The sequence below is a fragment of the Herpailurus yagouaroundi genome, unplaced genomic scaffold (assembly GCF_014898765.1).
Source record: "Herpailurus yagouaroundi ecotype Mexico unplaced genomic scaffold, PumYag 29, whole genome shotgun sequence".
NCBI lineage: Eukaryota > Metazoa > Chordata > Mammalia > Carnivora > Felidae > Herpailurus > Herpailurus yagouaroundi.
In genome coordinates, this window is record NW_024412377.1 from 29,034,112 (window position 1) to 29,053,560 (window position 19,449).

The following is a 19,449-nucleotide window of genomic DNA, read 5'->3' on the forward strand; positions in this document are numbered from 1 at the left end:
TATGGAAAAGTATATTCTGTGTGATTTCCATATATTTAACTCTGTGTGAGAACATTCTGGAAAGAAACTCACAGAAGCACCAACAGCGCTTGTCTTTGCTCTATTGGAGACGTAGGAAGTACGTGTGAAGGTCACAAATGTGAGCTCTGAGTCCGAATGCCTGGGTTTAAATCCCAGCTCTGTCACTTGAGTAACTTTTTGACTTTGACACTGAGTGGCTATTGGAGTCCAGCAAGTTTAAAGTTCACCATAATTAGATTTCCCCATCAGTACACTGGTGGTAAAATAGTACCTACCTCCAGGGGTTTTTGTGAGGATTAAATATAATAACGCAAGTAAAGCACTGACAATGGCTGGCATGTGGTAAGAGCTCAGTAAGCATTAGCTATTTGCTATTTAAGTGAGAGACTCAATAGAGGCAGGCTTCTGCCTTTTCTTTTGCATATCTTCCAAATCACCTTTTTCTGTCTTGAACATATTACTGTTACATTTGGGAGAAAAGCGATAACTATTTTCCTAAAGGCCCTGAAAACTGGATCAGCCAGATTTTCTAGTCACGTAGATTCAGACTCTTAATTGCAGTATCACAGTATATAATCAAAGAATGGATACTTCACAGTTGCTGAGACCCAAGAAATGAAATTGGGGTTGCTGTAATACTTGAAATGAACTTTGTGTCTCATTTCCTAAGAGAAGGAGCCCATTTCATAAGAAGTTAGGATGAGCCTGTTTCCTTAAAGGACTGCTTGCTTCCTTTGGAAAAACGTAGGTTCACCCAGTGTTCTCTCCCCCTACACCGACCTCCAGCTTCTAGATAACTCAGGATTTCTCTATAAGGCACATGTTTTAGTAACAGCAAGGCAACAATTTAGAAAATATTTACAATAATGGAATAAATAAATTTTCCTGGACAAGGAAAGTAAATTCGGGAGAGGCGGGGGGGAGTACATTGATTCAGTCAGTCTGTTGATTTCCAAACACTTCGAAAGCCACTGTGTGTAATTCAATTTACATATAAAGTTATTTTTAAAATATATTTTAAAGTCCCAGGAGCAGAAGGAAAATGAAGGGGAAAATTGCTTTCTCTTTCTCTTATTCCCCCCCGCCCCCCCCCCCCCGCCCCCGTTAGTGTTCAGGGAAAATTTTTGGAAAAAGGTCTCTGCTCATTTTGGAGTCTTCTCTTGCCGGCAAGTAACAAGTCTGTACAATACAGTTGCCAAGGCAATATCGAGACCACGTAGACAGAAAGCATGGTGTACAGACAGGGAGGTGATGGAAATGGATTAACAATGTGAACAAGAGGAATTTTTTTAATTGGAAAAAATAAAATCATACTGCCCTTTAATAAGTGCTTGTGCTAGCCGTCCTAATATCCGTTGTTACAAAGGAAATTCATTATAATAAGGGGTTTTTTTTTTCTACATTGCCTGGTTCATGGATACATGATTTGTCTCCCAGTTATGCCCCTATCTTTGTAACTCTGTACCGAGCCATGTCAAACTTGGTTCTACTGCATTTAAGTTCGACAAAGACATTTTTCATTTGCTAAAGCCAGAGACGTTTTTTCTCTCAGTCTTACTCGAAGCCCTGGATTCAGCCAGACCCTGGCAGACGGAAGAGACAGGCACACCCCTTGCTCCTAAAGCAGCACCAATATTTGCTGCTTAAATAAATGTACTCTCGTCAGACAGGAGTGACCACCAGCCAAATACTTCTTCATTTTCCTAGGACTGTTACTTCAGTTTTTAAAAGGGCTCAAATTTTCTCCATCTTTTCTTTCCCCCTTCAGGTACAATCCTGGGATTTACCCTCCGACCATACAAAATGAGCTACCGAGAAGTCAAGTACTTCTCTTTCCCTGGGGAACTTCTGATGAGGATGTTACAGATGCTGGTGTTACCACTTATAATCTCCAGTCTTGTCACAGGTACCATATGCAGTGTTGTTTTTTTGTTTGTTTGTTTGTCTGGTTTTTTTTTTTTTTTTTAAGTGTGCTTATTGCAAAAGATCACTTAGAAAAGCAAATGCTTTAGGTTTCTGCTGGATGCATGCTCTGTTCTAGAAAAAAAAAAAAGTCCCTTCAAAAATGATGGAAAGGAGGCTTTAGTAATGCATGAATGATTATAACTCTCGTATTTTACCAATCACAAGAGGAAACGGATTTAAACAACCACGTAATCTAGTCTGCCTCACTACAAAAGAGGCACCCTGCTAAACCCTACACAACCAGCCTTCTCTGACCACAGCATTATAGTTGACAACAGCGTACAACAGGTCTGTTTTCTCACCCTCTTATCCCACCCAGATAACATCTGGTTGGACAGCCTATTAGCTATTGATGCAAGAATGCTTGTTCTCAGAGCCACCAGGACTTGAGCGGGAGCCTTCTTGGAAGCCTCATCAAGAGGTAATACCCACAACGCACTCACCAATTCTGCTGCCACCAACACTTTATCTTTTCCTGGTGAACCCGCATGATTTCGTTTCCTTCTCCAGTTGTCCCCCACCCCCGTTACCTATGAGGCTGGTGGGAGAATGGGGAGGGGGCAGGGGATTTCCCCATCTGGATATTTTTGTCAGCTGACACTTGGATTCTCAAGGAGTGGAAGCTTTGCAGGGTAGGATCTATTTTCTGTGACAGTAAGATAACAATCGACTCCTCCATGGGAAATGCTTCAAGAGTCATTTGTACACGTGACTGGCGAATACAAATGGAGCCAAAAAGAAAAAAAAAAAAAAACAAGGTTACTATACATTCCTTCCTGCCCACTCTTCTCTTTCCCCGCAGCACACCTCTGACATGAAGAAAGAATGTCCATAGACACCGTCCCGGCAGGATGGTTTCTAGGTTTGTAGCTAAAGCCCAGAACTCAGGTATTACTGACCCTGTTCTCTTCTCCACCCGTGGCTCACTGTCCCTCCATGGGTACATCTCTCCACCTCTATGTGAGCTGGCTCCAAGCATCTTTCCCCTCCCAGGGAGTCCTCAAGGATATTTATAATCTCTTCTCAAGATCTCTGTGTAGTAAGAATTTCATAGCACAACTCAAAAGTCATAGGGCAAGATTCTGACTGCTGCATGCCTGCGAGGGCTGGCCTAACTTGGACAGGAACTATATCAGCTCTTCCCCCAATGCCTTGCGGATCTCTACTGGCTTCCACTTGTTCAGGTCTTTAAACAAGTGATTGCATGTACAGGAGGCTCCCATTGGAGGGTGAACTGCCCATAAAGCAATCATGTAGGCAGGATGATTGGGATGCTTGTTTCTGAAACAACCTGGTCCATTGCTGACCAGGGGGTAATCCTAGCAGTCCCAATTCTTATCACCAAAGCTAGATTCATGCTGACAGGACCTTACATTCTCATTTTATTATCCACGTGTTGACATTTTTCTGCGAAGCAAGTTCTTGCAGTAGTTCTTAGAGGACAGAACTCACATGTGCCTATTTATTCGGTGGGCAAGTGTCCCTCTTCACCATCCCTACTGGCCAGTGTCTGACTCGAGTCCCTACAGTCTTCCTGGATGCAAACTTGAGGGGTTCTGGATTCCTTTATACTGTCTTTCAGTATAGTATCTAAGTCCCAGTATCTAAATATTGGGACCAGTATTTAGAGGTTTCTGCTTTCTGATATTTGTGCTGAAAACCCACATGTTACCCTTCCAAGAGGAAAGCCCTCATTTGGCACAATTAGAGAAAATATTATTTCCCCTTAATAGCGATCTTGTTCGACTATTACCTCGAAGTGGAATTTCCTGATATTTCTAATACTTAGTACGTCAGCTTCACTGAAGGAATACAAGCTTTCACTGAATAATTGTGCAGGAAAAAAAACCATGATGCGTCTCTTTACATGGTTAAAAAGAAATTTGTGGGAAAACCTTGGAAAAACTAGCAACATTTATAACATTGAAAGGAATTATAAGCTGCAAGCAACCAATATAAAATAAACTTTTAAAATGTAACCTACTTGTACATTGGGGATGCTGCCGCTTGGGACCAATAAGAGAGTCTCAGCCCTTTTCCAGGACTATGTTAAGGCAAGGGATACATGGGCACTGGGTGGCTCAGTTGTTTGCGCATCCGAGTTTTGATATCGGTTCAGGCCGTCATCCCAGGGTCTTGGGATCAAGCCACGGTGAGTGTGGAGACTGCTTGAGATTCTCTCCCCGCCCCCTCCACCTCATCCTTCTCCCCAATGTGTGTACTCTCTCTCTCTCTCTCTCAAAAAAGAGAAAAAAAGGGGGGGGATATAATTTAGTTTGCCAAAGATCTTTGTAAGGTATTAATCTTAAAGATTAATTTCGAAGCTACATAATATTTTGGATACTTATGATCAATTACAATGAACGATTGATTCAATAAGACTTTCCTTTAGGGTTTTAAATACGGTGATTCCAAACCAAAAAGGGAGCAGGGGGTATGACCCATTGGGAATGAGGAGGAGGAGGAGCCTCTAAAAATTACATACATCCCTGGAGGACCTCTGTGTGTGTTGGGAGAAGCTCCTGGAGAATGTGTTGTCTAGGGAGGAAACAGAGTCAGGTCCATTATTTTAGAATGGAAAGGCATACTCAAATGCCTCCTATGGCCAAGCAGGTGATGATTATATATGAAGCTGCCCTTTCAGGGTACTTTTTATTTTCTTTCTATGATAGAGAGAAATATCTTGTGTGTGTGACAGGGGAAGTAACAGGGACAAGTGTGATGACGAGTGGAAAGTGATCCAGCTGCACAATCAGATAGACAATGGGAGGCAAGGAGACTGTGGTGACCTGAAAAGTATCTGCTTCAGCCGATTGTTGCTCTGTGTCAACAAGGGCCAAATCTTCTGATTTTTTTAAGAGGGTCCAGAAATCTAAAAAAACTTAAGAACCTCCTAATTTTTCAATGTTGATACAATTCACAGAACAAAACACTGCAAGCCAAACAAAGCTCCCCTGCAGGCCAAGTCCAACTCTTGGGCTACCAATATAAGAACTCAGGTGTGAATGTCGGTGTCATTCATTGTAAGAAATGCACTGCTGAGCTGGGGCACCCATGGAGCTCTCACTGGGTTTCCCTTACGGCCTTATTCAAGTGTTGACAGTTCACACCAGAGCTGGAGTCAGTGTGCTGTCCACAAAACACCACATTTATTGACACTTAAACAAATAGCTATTGGAAAACCTGTCCTCTCCATCTTCTGTGTCACAGTTGTGCTGATCTTTCCTGCACCTGATAGGAACACCAGAATAAGAACTCGGGGGTGATGCTCCCACAGAAAGTATTTCCCAACGGGAAAATGTTTGACAGACTTAATGTTTTTAAGTCAACAAGTCCCAGGGTCTTGACAGACAGAGATAGAAATGCATGAAGCCCTTACTACATGTGTTGGATTAGGTATTCTGTTTTAGAAGACTCTGTGCATTTTATTGTGCTAAAGTCACATTTAAACTCAGAAATCTAGGGGTGGCTGGGTGGCTCAGTCAGTTAAGTGTCTGACTTCGGCTCAGGTCATGATCTCACAGCTTGTGAGTTTGAACCCCACATTGGGCTCTGTGCTGACAGCCTGCTTCAGATTCTGTGTCTCCCTCTCTCTCTCTCTGCCCCTCCCTCTCTCTCTCTCTCTCCCCCTCAGAAATAAATAAACATCAAAAAAAATTAAATTCCAAAATCTAAGTTAGGTTTTCGTATTTGAAACATTTGCGTTTGTGAATTGTGGCTCTCAAGCTCCCATAAGCCATGTTCTCCTTTCCCAAATTCGAAATTCCAATCGTTCCAAATATCCTTGGTGTGTATTAGCAATTCCAGAAGCTGCCAGAGAGAAGCTGGGAGCAAGCCTAATGGATAGATTTGTACTCAAGTACCTGTGTTTTTGAAGAGGAAGAGTAAGTCTGTGCCAACACACCACACAATAAAATGGGGGGTTGGCACCAATTTCTATTGATTTGGTCAGCAGAGGCAGCCAAACTAGATATTTCATGCCAGAAATATGAGTTGGTTTGGCTGCCTTAGCCTGATTAAATTCACTAGATAGTAATTAAACTCCATTTCAGGTTGTACTTTGTAGACATAACTATCAGAAACCTAGTGCTTTCTTTTTCTCATCTCTTCTTTTCCTCCTCAATCACTTACCTCGGAGGGAATCTTTTGTGTCTCCAGTTTTCTGGAAGCCGGGAGCACCACTTGACAAACGATCTCTGTGAGTTGGGTAAGAGTGTAAGTAAAGGGGAGTGGTAGGGGAATGTCAACAACAGTAGCAGCAGGGTCTGGGGCCTGTGGTAGGACACCCTGGATTTGAGATTATAAAACAGGTGAAGTTTATCTTTTCACACTCATTCGTCCATTAACAGCGATTTTTTGAGTTCTTGCTATGTCAGACACTGAGCTAGGCACAAGAGATACATGAATACAAAGATATGGTCCCCAAGAGGATGTATGTTGGGTGGAGAGGGAGAGCTTCCCTGCATCTCTTAAATCACACAATATACGTAAGCAAATCCTAATTCCAACTGTGAGGGGGTAAGGCTGGTCCTCTGTTAGGTGACCTCTTGTTAGGTGGCCACAGGCTGCACTCTGAGCCACCAGTTTGCTGCAGCTGATACAACGCCTGACCCAAACCCAGCCCGTCCGTATTAGCAGAGGGTTGGCTCCAGGTCACTGTCCCTAATTAGTCATGTGACCTCTGGAGCACTGGGTGCAATTCTGGGAGTGGAATAACAAGGGAGGGCAGCCAGGGCAATGAGAAAGACATTTGACTGATTTTAGGAACATGATTCCAAATCTGATATTTCAAGTCATGGCATCTCCATCCCAAAGTTACATGGGTACCACTCCTATTCTCATTTACTTAGAATGTTCTTGAAATCCACATGCGTACTTTTCTTCCAATGTTTCTAATCATTACAGAAAGTGGAAACCTGTTACTAGTCTAGTGAAGGAGATAATAAATTACAATGTAATAAAGTTCTGGATTGCTTCTGTGCCTGCCAAAGGTCTTGGGAACCTGAGATCTGTGCTCTCATTGTTTAAAAAGGTGTGTGTTTTGGAGGGGGGGGAGGGCGGGTGTTAATGAGGTGTTAAATGCATTTTAGCACCACAATAAGACTTGTCTTTCCTGTAACACAAAGACTAAGAGAGAATTGAAAGAATGACTTTCTCACTATGTGATTTAATATTAATTAAGGAGGGGTTTCTATCCCACCAGAACAAATAAACACCACTGTATTTACCCCACTTTGGAAAACACTGCTCTGGTCCGTCTAGCCTCACAGTATCTCCTCCAATTTATTGTCTACCTTCTGCCTAGACATTCCCAAGGACAGGGGTGCCTGGGTAGCTCATTTGGGTAAGCATCCAACTTCGGCTCAGGTCATGATCTCACAGTTTGTGAGTTTGAGCCCCGTGTTGGGCTCTGTGCTGACAGCTCAGAGCCGGAAGCCTGCTTTGGATTCTGTGTCTCCTTCTTTCTCTGCCCCCTCCTGACTTGTGCTCTGTCTCTCAAAAATAAATACATGTAAAAAAATTTTTTTTTAACTTTTCCAAGGACAAAAGATCTTTGGAACCCATTTGTCCTTGGAAAACTAACAATTCTTTTTGTATGCAAAATCAAACTTTTTTTTTTTTTTTTTTTTTGAGAAAGAGAGAGAGTGCGAGCAGGGAGAGGGGCAGACAGAGACAGAGAGAGGGAGAATGAGAATCCTAAGCAGACTCCATGCTCAACATGGAGCCTGACGCAGACTCAATCACACGACCCTGGAATCATGACCTGACCCCAAATCAAGAGTTAAGAATTGGACATTCAACTGACTGAGCTACCCAGTCACCACCACCCCCCAAACAAATAGTTTTAAATCCAGAAAAAAAACAAAACATCACCTGCCTGCCTGTAATTCCTCATCTGTGTGATAAGCTCTGTGACATAACTCTGTCACATATTCCTTAGGCAGCATCCTTCCAAATCTGTTGACCAATGTACTTGGTGGAACATGGGACTTAACTATAGTTAAGGCCAAGAAGCTGCCATCACCAGCAAAGGACTCTTTTGCCTGAGAGAATAAAAGAACGATAAATGTACCTCAAAGTATATCCTTTCGGTTTCAGACAAATGGCAGGTACAATAAGAATAACCTAAAGTTTTATCATTTCTTTGAACATGAGAGGGCAAAAACTGAGCTAGACAATGCCTCATCAGTTACTTGGGCATATGAAGGATTTGTCAAGGGCTTGCAAAAATGAAAGCCAAAATCACTTAAGGAAAATTCAACATTTTAAACTACTGATTGTCATGGCTCTGGGTAGAGATGACGCCTGTTTGAAATACCCCAGGCATTAATGTGTGAGAAAAGCCACTGTAGATGTCTCCCTTTTCCCCCATACGTACATTTTGTAGAAGAAACAAAAGTGTCTGTCTTGGGTGGGGAGGAGGTTCTTGGGGCCTCCCTCCCTTTCATTCTCTGTAAAATGAAGGTGATAATAGCACCTATGTCATGGGTACCTATGTTGTGAGCATTTATGCCTGGCACATAGCATGTGCTCAATTAGTGGAAGCTTTTGGCAGTAATAGCATCAGTGAGAGCTGTCCTGGTGGTCTGCTTTGTATAAATCAAAATTCTAGGGCAAGAAGAGACAGTTCCAGTTCAGAGGCAGGTAACTAAGCCTCCAGATTGCACATGCCTCATCTGTGATCCTTGCAGCCATCACTTTCCTATTAAAGGTAAATTGAAGAGGGGCACATGGGTGGCTCAGTCAGTTAGGCGTCTGACTTTCGGCTCAGGTTATGATCTCACCTCTTTTGAGTTCAAACCCTGCATCGGGCTGTGTGCTGACAGCTCAGAGCCTAGAGCCTACTTCGGATTCTGTGTCTCCTCTCTCTCTGATCCTCCCCCACTCACACTCTGTCTCTCTCTTCCAAAAATAAACATTAAAAAAATATTTTAAATAAATAAATAAATAAATAAATAAATAAATAAATAAAGGTAAATGGAAGAAACCATGAAGTTAATCGAGTAACAACATGGGAGCCAGAGAGAATTCCTTCCTCACCGCTGGAGGGGATTACTTTCTGCCCTGCAGCATGGGATGTGATTACCTTATCACAGCTGCATAATTCTAAATATTTTCATTGGTTATACAACTCTCCATCCCAGTCTTTCCTGAGACACTGGGGCCCAGTGTGTGGCACCCTGGAATCCACAAGGCAGCGAATTCCACACGCAGTAAGCAGAGCTTTTCCTGCAAACTAGACCTTTAGACAAACTGAGTCTCAGTCTCAACACGTGAAAAGTCTTTGTGGTGGCCTTGAAACAAGCCAGCCAGAAAGAAGCTTCAGCCCAGCTCATCTGAAGCCAATAGGCTTGTCCTGCTTTATTTTCTGTCTAGAGCTGCTTAGAAACATTGGAAAGTAGGCAAGTAATGTCCATCTAGAAAAGAAAGTGGTAGAATATAATGGGAAGACCCATCCATGGGGTAGAGATCACCTGGCCTTTTTTTGTTTGTTTGTTTTTTTGGCACCATATTGAAAAGAAATCTAAGTAATTGTTTTTAAAAACTTATTTTAAAAAATGTTAGTGGATTTGGGGTTTTGTTGAGATGTAGACCAAATCATTTAAGTCTGGCTACCTCAGAAAAAGTCTACCTTTCTATTACAGACAGCTTCATCCAGTAAGCATTTGTAGAGGCTTTTTATGTGCCAGCCACTTTTCTAGGACCTAAAGATACCAAAATGAAGACGACAAGGCCCCTGACTTCAAGAAGTTCAAAGTCTGGTTGGGAGATAGACTTGTGACTGCAATATGAGGAGGCAGTGGTGACCCAGGCAGGATGAGCCCAAAGTATGCAGGGAGCAATGGGAGCATCCCTGTTCCAGACTCTCCGGTGTTCCAGAAATGAGTGCTCCCTAGCAGGAAACCAGTGCTCCCTGGCAGGAAACAACTCTGTCAGCCGGAGAGAAGGAGCATTTGTTAATTGTTGTTCCTCATTGTTTTCCTCACACCTGACTCTTGCACCATTAAATGCAGTAAGAGCCAGGGGTGGGGCCCTGTTTTTCCCAGTAAAAATCACCCCCTGGGAATGTGGCCTCACAGATGGGAAGTCTGAGAGAAGAGTCTCCTGACAGGGTTTTGACCACAAAAACTTTCCCTTTCAGAGGGGAGCCATTCAGCTTACAGGAGGCGAGCCAGGAGACCTGAAGCTGTCCTAGCTGGAAGGCAGGCAGAGGGGACACCACACAGCCTGGCATCCAGGGCGGGAATCCCCCCTCCACACCTCCAGAAGGTGGCTGTCAGCTGCCACCTAAACATTCCACTCTCAGATGGTCCAAACTGTTGAACTAAAATCTGTCTCCTGTGAGGTCTGCCCACTAGTCCTGATTGTGCCACATGGAACAATGAAGGATAAGAGTTCTTCCAGTCAAAGGACCCCTAAACACAGGCCAAGTGTCACAATTCTTCACCACTCTGGTTGCCCTCCCTTGGACCCCACCCACTCCCAGAATTGAACTCAGTGCTCCACATGTCATATGACTGGGTAGGGACAGGGACATGGACCTAACCCTCTGATCATACTGGCTGGGTTTTGTTCAGCTGTTGTATCAAACCACTGGCCCAGAAGAGTTCAGCCTGTGATCACCTAACCCCTCAGAAATGAATGCCTGTGAAAATATGTTTGTGGTAAAAATGGAACAGTTCTTGAGCTGAAAGATCAGAGGCCACAGGCTCAAGGCTCTGTGTCAGATGCAACTTTCCAGAAGGCTTGGGTCTGCATGAGATGGGAGCTCTTATCTATAAATTGCAGCATTTTCAACTTAACCTGTGGTTTTGATCAGTTCTGTGTTGTCGGAAATTTTTGAAAGTCTCTTTTAAAAAAAATTAAAAAGAAGGAAATTTTAAAAGCTTCCTTTAAAATTGAACCATTCTCTAAGAAAAATAAGATTTTTCCCCCTTATATTACCAATCTAATGATTTCCTCAAACCACTGTAGAACTATAGATCTGTGGGAGGCGTTGGGAATAGATGTTTTTCTTCTGCTCATGCAATCAATAATGGCTTCCAAGAGAGTAAGTTACCAGATAAATGCTGACTGGAGATTTATGGTCAAGGACTGGAAGTCATGGGTGGGGGCTGGGGGCAGGGGTGTTTCCACAGCGACATGCCGTCTTATGCACCTCTCACTTCTGCAGTTCACATTCTGAGAGTCTGTACTGTCCCATCCAGGTTAATTACACTACACGGGACGTAGTCCCCTGGCCATCACCCACCCGTACCCTCCCCGCAAATTCTTCAATTAATTGGTCTGAAATGGGGCTTGAGAATTGATGTTTCTCTATAGTGCTCCAGGTGATTTTACTGGGCACCCAGGGTTGAGGACCACCGCTTTACAGTTTTTCTAGAATCGTTCTTTGCAGGTATGACCACTGAGGCTATACCTTATTAGTTCAGATACCCCATCTTCCAGGAAGCTCTTTCTGGTTTTTCCCTCACCCCTACTAATACATGCTCCCAAAGACATAGGTTCATTATTTATTCCATATGATTTTAGTTAAACTCATTTAAATAAAATGAATGCTTACCATTTGTATGAGCAAAACAATATAGAAATATACAGAGCAAAACATGAAAGTACTCCCAAACACAAAGACACTCAGTCTATTGATTCTCATTTGAATAGACTTCTGCTAGGAGAACCGCATACCCTGAAAATGTTTGGGTACCTGTGTTCCATTATGAAAGACTTGTCTGTGTCCCAGAAAGCCAAGTAAAAAGATGCTGGAATGTCTATCAACAGACACACACACACACACACACACACACACACACACACAGACTTTCTACAGCCAGACAAGACTTTCTGTGACAATGTCATGGATTGTATGTCTCCAGGGCACGTTAAGTATCCTGTCATCTCTCTGTTCAGTGTTTAGAGAGCATCTCCTGATAAGCAGAAAGAAGATTTTGTGATGGGATTACTCTCTGCTGGAGGATTGATCTGCCGGAATTATCTAGCCAATTTTGTTTCTGGCTGGAATCTAGTTTTATGACTTTTCCAGAATTTGTTTTTACATTTTAAAACCTTTTTAAAACTTTTTAGCTGCCTCATGGAGAAAATGTTTGCAATAGTCTCAGATCCCCAGGTTGCAAAGCAGCACACAACCATGATCACACTTGTCTTACTAACCCATCATATCTACAATATCTGTGTAACACTGTTTTCAAATGTTTGTATACAGGACTTCCTCATGTGGGGAAAGAGGTTTTCCCATCTGTGTGTGTATGTATGTATGTATTTTAAACAATTGCTTGAGTTTCTACCCAAGTTTTCTTCAGAGGAAAGAAAATTCCCCTAAATTACTAAGGGGGTTTCCTTTCACAGGGTACTGCAGGAAAGGTGGCCAGTGTCTGAGTTCTTTGATTCTAGAGATGAGTAAACAAATCAGAAGGAGCTGTTGGCTAATGTCTTAGGAAGAATTCTACAGGAAGAGCAAGATAGGTCTCCTAGATCCAGTCTGCTAAGACAGCATCCATATTACCAGAACTTGTCAGTACTTTCCAGAAAAAATATCTGTATATATACACACACAATCTCGTTTCATCTGTAATATCCCTGGATCCCCTCCCCGATCTACACTCTGTCCCACTACTGGATTATTTTGAAGCACATGCCAGAAATTTCATTACATTTCTGAAAGCAAAGAAGACATAAGACAAGTATAATATTTTAAGATGATACATATTTTATGTTTCTTTAATGTCCTATGCCATCCCCCAACATACACACATATACCCCAAGAGCTGTCAATCACTTGAAGACAGTTTTGCCAACCAAGCTCTGTACTTTCCTTCCATTCGTGGTACAGACTTCTCTACCGGTGTTTTACATGAATCACCAAAACCCTTCTGCAGCCAGAGCGTGACACGTCTTTAGTAGGGGATGATGCAGTAGATGTTTATGCTATGAAATTTGGGGGCACAATTTTTCCTTAGAGCACAATATGAACACAATATGTATACATGCACACATAGCTTTGTATGTTTGTTCTTTTTTCCAAAGTCCTTCTAACTCAAAAAAGTACTGTAGTCTTACAGTGCCTCAACTGTTGGTAATTCTTTTAATTTACAACTTTTCCAGAATTTGTTTTTCTACTAGATTATTTGTAAGTAAGCTGTAATATGAATGCAGTGTTCTTAAAGGTGTTTGTGCTAAGAGGTGAAGTTTCATTATTTTAAAGCCATTTACCTAAAAGTATGTCACAAAACTTTCCCAAATTATAATATAGGGATACATAACAAGAAAAAAATCCTTAATATCAGTGTACACACTGAATATTTAAGAAAAAATGGAAACATTAGTAGCTTCCATCCTGGACTCTTGCCATGTTTTTTTGTTTGTTTTAGAATCAACTTCAGGAGTCTTCTCTTGAGACATATGCTTAATGACATATCTGCAAGCATTCCTTTTTGGCATGGACTCTGAACATAGTTTTAGAGCCAGGCAATGTAGTGGTTCTTAATCACATTTAGAAATAACAAAACGAAAATTCATAACGCTTTTATGGGCATGTGAAAAATGTTTACATATTAAATTCTATATGATATAGGAACACATTTACTATGAGATAGTGTGACTCTTATGCAGTATAAGGGCAAAACTGCATGGGGCGCCTGGGTGGCTCAGTTGGTTAAGGGTCTGACTCTTGGTTTCAGCTCAGGTCATGAACTCACGGTTCGAGCCCCACGTTGGGCTCTGTGCTGGCAGTGCAGAGCCTGCTTGGGATTGTCTCTTTCCCTCTCTCTCTGCCCCTCTCCCACTTGTGCTATCTCTGTCACCCTCAAAATAAATAAATAAACTTAAAAAAATTTTTTTAATAAAAAATAAAAATAAAAAACTAACAACATATTTCCATGTACAGTATAAGCTATTAAACCTAAGCATGATTGGCAATTTTAAATCCTCTAATACCATATAGATATAATAGTTTATGGTTTTCAAGCCCTTTTATCTGCTAGCATTCAGATCAGTAGAAGTTAAGAAAGGCTTAAGAAAACTTTTTGGCGGAAAATCTTAAAACTGAGAGAATTCAATCTATGGACTTTAACCTGTTCATTGCTTTTCCCTTTGAATTGAGCACCCAGCAGCATTTGATTTTAGGAGAAAACATTCGGGTTTAGCTTACAACACAGGTACCCAATGGGAACATGGCTTGAAGTCTCTATATAATTTCCTATCAAATAAACATCTGAACAGTAATTTAACAACTACCAAGGGAGGTTAGGTGCCTGAGAAGTGCTGCATATACACGTAGGCACACTTTGCTTATGTGAAAGACGGTTACATCACAACGTGTTATCAGACTTTCAACTGCTAGAGACTCTTGCTGCAAAACATTACCACCCACCACTAACCTTCTCCTTGTTCCTTAGAATGAGAGGAGCTAGGGGCATCTGGCTGGCTAAGTTGGAGGAGCATGTAACTCTTGATGTGGGGGTCATGAGTCTGAGCCCCATGTTGGGTGTAGAGATTACATACATATATGGGTACTTATATACATAAAATGATAGAAGCCATTTTATGAAGGGGGTTCTTTTATTTCTATGAAGCCCCTAAAATTACTTATTGGTATTGGTAGATTTATGCTTATCTTATTTCAAAGTGACACTTACTGGTTTGTTTTTTTTTTTAAGATTTTATTTTTAAGTAATCTCTACACCCAACATGGGGCTTGAACTCATGACTCCAAGATCAGTAGTCGTGTGCTCTTCTGACTGAACCAGCCTAGTGCCCCTTTTAAGATGGCGCTATTTTTTTTTAATAGTTTTATTGAGATGCAGTTCATATGCATGCACTTTGTGTGTGTAATTCAATGGCTTTTAGTGTATTCAGAGTTGTGCATCTATCACCATAATCCATTTTAGAACATTTCATCACCCCAAAAAGAAACCCCACACTCCCTAGCCATCATCCCCTAATTATCCCATTTCCCCAGCCCTAGGAAACACCAATCTATTTTCTTTCTCTACAGATCTGTGTATTCAAGACATTTCGTTTACATGGAATTTTACAGTATATGGTCCTCTGTGACTGGCTTCTTTCACTTAGTACATCTTCAAAGTTCGTCCATGTTGTCACATGTATTAGTATTTCATTCCCTTTTATGGCCACATAATATCCCATTATATGGACATACCACAGTGTCTTTATCCATTTATTAGTTGGTGGACATTTGAGTTGTTCACTTTTTTTTTTTTCTTTTGCTATAATGAATAATGTTGCTAACGACATTTATGGGCATATGTTTTTATTTCTCTTGGGTATATACCTTGAAGCAGAATTGCTAAATCATATGGTAACTCTGCATGATCTTTTGAAACACTGTCAGACTGTTTTCTGTAGTAGTTGCACTGTTTCACATCCCCGCCAACAGTATATGAGAGTTCTAATTACTCCACATTCTTGTCAGCATTTGCTATTCCTTGGGTTGAGGGGGTGGGTTTTTTTGTTTTTTGTTTTTTTGTTGTTGTTTTTGTTGTTGTTTTTTGCTTTTACCTGTAAAGATTCATATTTTAGCTAAAACTTCTGAAGTCATAAGATATGTAGTCTGGGCATTATAATTATGCATTTTCATTTCAAAAAGAGAAAAATTCAAATATTAAGTCTTTGGCTATGTTAAAATATTATTGAAATCCCTTAAAATGTATGTAGACTAATCAGTTGGCTACATTAAAATACAATGTGTTAATTTCTTGAGTTATAGTGAATAAAAATAAAGTTAATTTTTAAAATGTCAGGTGACACAACAATGTGAATATACTTAACACGACTGAACTATACATTTTCAAAGAGTTAAGATGGTAAATTCTATATGATTTTTAACACAATTTAAATTTTTTCTTAAATCAGGTGTAACCTCTTAATGTCAATTCTTTTGGAAGACGCACTCTAAACGGTTGTTTGCTCCTTGTTCTAACCTACCACGGCTAGAGTTTTAACACAAAGCTTTGAACAGACTGCTTGGGTCAGAGAACTTTCTCCCCATGCCTAATTTTCACTTTTGGAGATACGGAGTATAGATACTTGGGTGAGCACAATGTAAGTTCTCCAAGGCAGTGATCAGATAATCTCTCTAAATAGACACATTCCTCAGCCGCCCCAGTGGTTATGCTGAAGACGTGGTTGGGGGTGAGGTTGAGGAAGACACAGACTGAAGCAAGAGAACCTCTGGATGACAGAGTCGAGCCCCAACCCCCCCACACCCCTCTCCCCACCGACTCAAGGAGTGCAGACGCCAAGACGGAGGTGCTGACACAACCCCCTAGTGTCAGTGGCCTGGTACATCTTGATTTACAGAATGGCCTCCTGCCCCGGTGGTGAGAATTCTGTTTAGATCTTTTACAATACTATTGAATTACATATTTCTTATCATTCTTTTGACTGTGAGCTATAATTCCAGGTGAATTGTTTTCCATTCAGAAAGTAAATGTTTGCTCTCCTGAGGTGTCTGCACTTGGGGGATGCAACAAGAGTCCCTGTAATTGTGTTTTGGGGACACCCCCCTTTGTCAAGCACTAGTGAGATCTCAAATCCAAATCTTAACTCTGCATCTTTGAAGAATTACTTCTCCTACCTCTTGACCTGGAAGAGCCAGAATGAAGTTTGCAACTGGCCGTTCTCAGTCACTTGGAGGATTGTTTCATTCAGCTTCCACCTAATTTCTTGAACTCCCAGAAGTGAGTTTTACTTTTGCTTGATGAGCTGATTTGTCATGATCCTGATTATTGCTAACTTTTATGCCTGAATAGGGTTACAGCCCAAGCAACTTCTTGTGTTGATGTTGACATCCTTTTCCAGATGTAGACATAATGTATGAGTTAGTTGTAAGTCATTCCTTTGTGTTTCATTAAAGAAACCCCCTGAAGACTCTTTGGTATAAGTTAAATTTAAGCCACTGAACACTTTTTACAAAAGAATAAAACGATATTTTTCAAGGAAAATGAAAGATGGTTGGGTCTTTTGAAGTTACCAGCAAGAAGGGCAACATGGGTGCTGCTGCTGGACACAGGGTGGATTTTTGGTCCGACCAAAGGAACTCTGGAATTGTAAAGAACACCGATAGAGTATTACATGAACGATCCTTGATAACAAGGGCTGGTTTTTTTTCACTAACAATTGGGTTTCCTCTGTTTATTTTGCTGTTTCAGATTATCCTTTCTGTGTTGAAATCCACACAAGGGGCATAAGATTAAAACCCTCGAAAAATAAACAAAATATCCCAAGCTTTTTGGAAATCTAAACGTTAGACATTGTTCAGTAGTGTCTGCCCCCTGTGGTTGGACAAAACCACACTCTGGTATGTGTGTTGGCTTTATTCTCCTGCCCTGTGATTTGCTTTTGGTGGCTCAGAGCCACCAAATGCAAGCTTCATGAAGGCAGACAGTGTGCCTCCACTTTGATTAAGCTGCGTAGTCAGCCTCCTCTGTAGGTATCCCCGGCCCCACTCCCCCACACAGTGCTGTGGAGCAGTTGTCCACGTTGACAATGACAATCTAACCTGCCTACTGGGAAAGCGGGATTGAATATTAGAAGGAAAACAATTTGTGGCATCATATTTGTGGTCTCTTTAAGGAGAAAATTCCACCGAGTGGTTCCTAAGTCTTCGAAAACTTTCTACTTCAAAATTTTTTATTTCAAGAAATAGAAATTACTCACTTTACTCATGAATACTGCTCAAAAAAGGAATTTTTGAGGGAAAAAAAAGATCTCTTGAAACTCTGCAGGTACAAGTAATTCCTGCAAAGGGGAGTACAAATAGTGTCCGCGAGGGAAGCAGAGGCAAAGGCAAAAATTTTAAAGAACCACAGATCACCCCGTGTTCATTGTGCTATTGGGATAAAAGACTTAGGGATAGTACTGGTCCCATGGGGTGTTTCTCACTGAAATCATCTCTGTCCACAGCCCAAAAATGCATCTATTCTGATAAACTATACATCCCAGATGACATCATGTTATAAAATACGTATTCGTCAAGAATTGTGATGGAATTAGACTCTGCCCACATCATACTCACACAAGAGATGCAAAGAAAGCTGCATGATTCTGCATGGCTAAGGTTTAACTTTCATTTGCTTTCTTTAATTAGCCTATTGGAAAAATGTAGTTCTTCCGTGGTAGTTTCAAGTAAGAATCTAATTTGATCATTTTCCTCTTAAAATATTTTATGAATCCTGTGAGTACTCAGCAAACACTCACTGTTAACCAATTTCCATTTTCAGCCACATGCCAGTCATAATACAACTTTGTAAGGGGACTTGAATGAAATAATTTAATTAATTTTAATGCCCAAAAGGCAAAATTAGCTGCCATGAATTTCTCTGGAGCGAAGCATACTCAATCCTTCCAAATAAATGTTTTCATTTTTGACATTCAACCAAGATATACTCAAATTCAAACGTATCTTTTGTTAAGTAAACATTTTCTTTGGCATTCAGAATTCCAAACTTTGCTCAGCAAAGAGAGAGAGAGATGAGAGAGAGAGGAACAGAGATCAAATCCATTAAGGCAAATGTAATCAATTTTACTTTGGTACAGTATTCCTGCCAATCTACCCATTGGTCCACTTACACTGAAGAGTATATAAAAGTTAAGGTGAAATCAGTGCTTCTTTCATGGAAAGAGATTTTTGGTCAGCACCAGAAAAAGGCAGATTGTGGTCCAATTTTGACCGAAAGGCTATTTTCTTAACAAACATCCAGACTCCAATTATCCATTTTATTTTATTTTTACAACTGAAATCCGTTTTTGAGAAAAGGCAGCAGTCATAACCATTATTATGCGGTACAAGAGAGTGGTTTCTTTTATCACAATGTATCACAGTAACTTCATGGCTTTTTTTGTTTCTTGTTTTTAATTTATGCCAGCCTTTATGTGGAGAAGGCTAAAATGGGCTCTGAGAGCTATGGGTTTATGGTGAGCATTTAGAATCCTGCTATTTGAATTGTCTATTATTTTCTATAGCGTTATAAAATTAGGATTAATGTATGATATTCTGCATTTCTGTGTGATCGCTTAGAATTTTCTTTCAATTAAGGCATTAATCAACTTCAGACTTACCATTTGGTTTGTATTTATCCTTTTTTATTTTGAGGATCAAACACATAGATATGTAGGAAATAGTATTTTATTCCTCTAAATACCTTTCCATCATTAAGTTTTTAAAAATTAATGCACTGTCTCCATGTTGAAATTTTAAAAGATCTGTATATTTGATCATTTTATATACAGACGAGACTAGCCACTCTGAGCAACAAATTTAAGTTTCAAAAATTTAATTTTGAAACTTTTCAAGGAATTTTGAGTTTTGTGTCAATAAGAGATTTTTACTGATGACTAATATAATTTGGAACACATTAAATTAATTTGAGCCTGCAAAATCTACCATTTTTGCTCCCCATAATTAATCAGATCTTAGAACAACTT

The 19,449-nt window shown here is 40.6% G+C and overlaps 1 protein-coding gene across 1 annotated transcript in view; it reads left to right on the forward strand.

Annotated features, from left to right (window-relative positions):
• SLC1A3 (solute carrier family 1 member 3) overlaps positions 1–19,449 on the forward strand; it is a 78,849-nt gene that overhangs the window by 18,486 nt on the left and 40,914 nt on the right. The window contains exon 3 of the mRNA XM_040495483.1: positions 1,790–1,927. Coding sequence (XP_040351417.1) covers positions 1,790–1,927 — 138 coding nt within the window. The remainder of the gene's footprint in view (positions 1–1,789; positions 1,928–19,449) is intronic.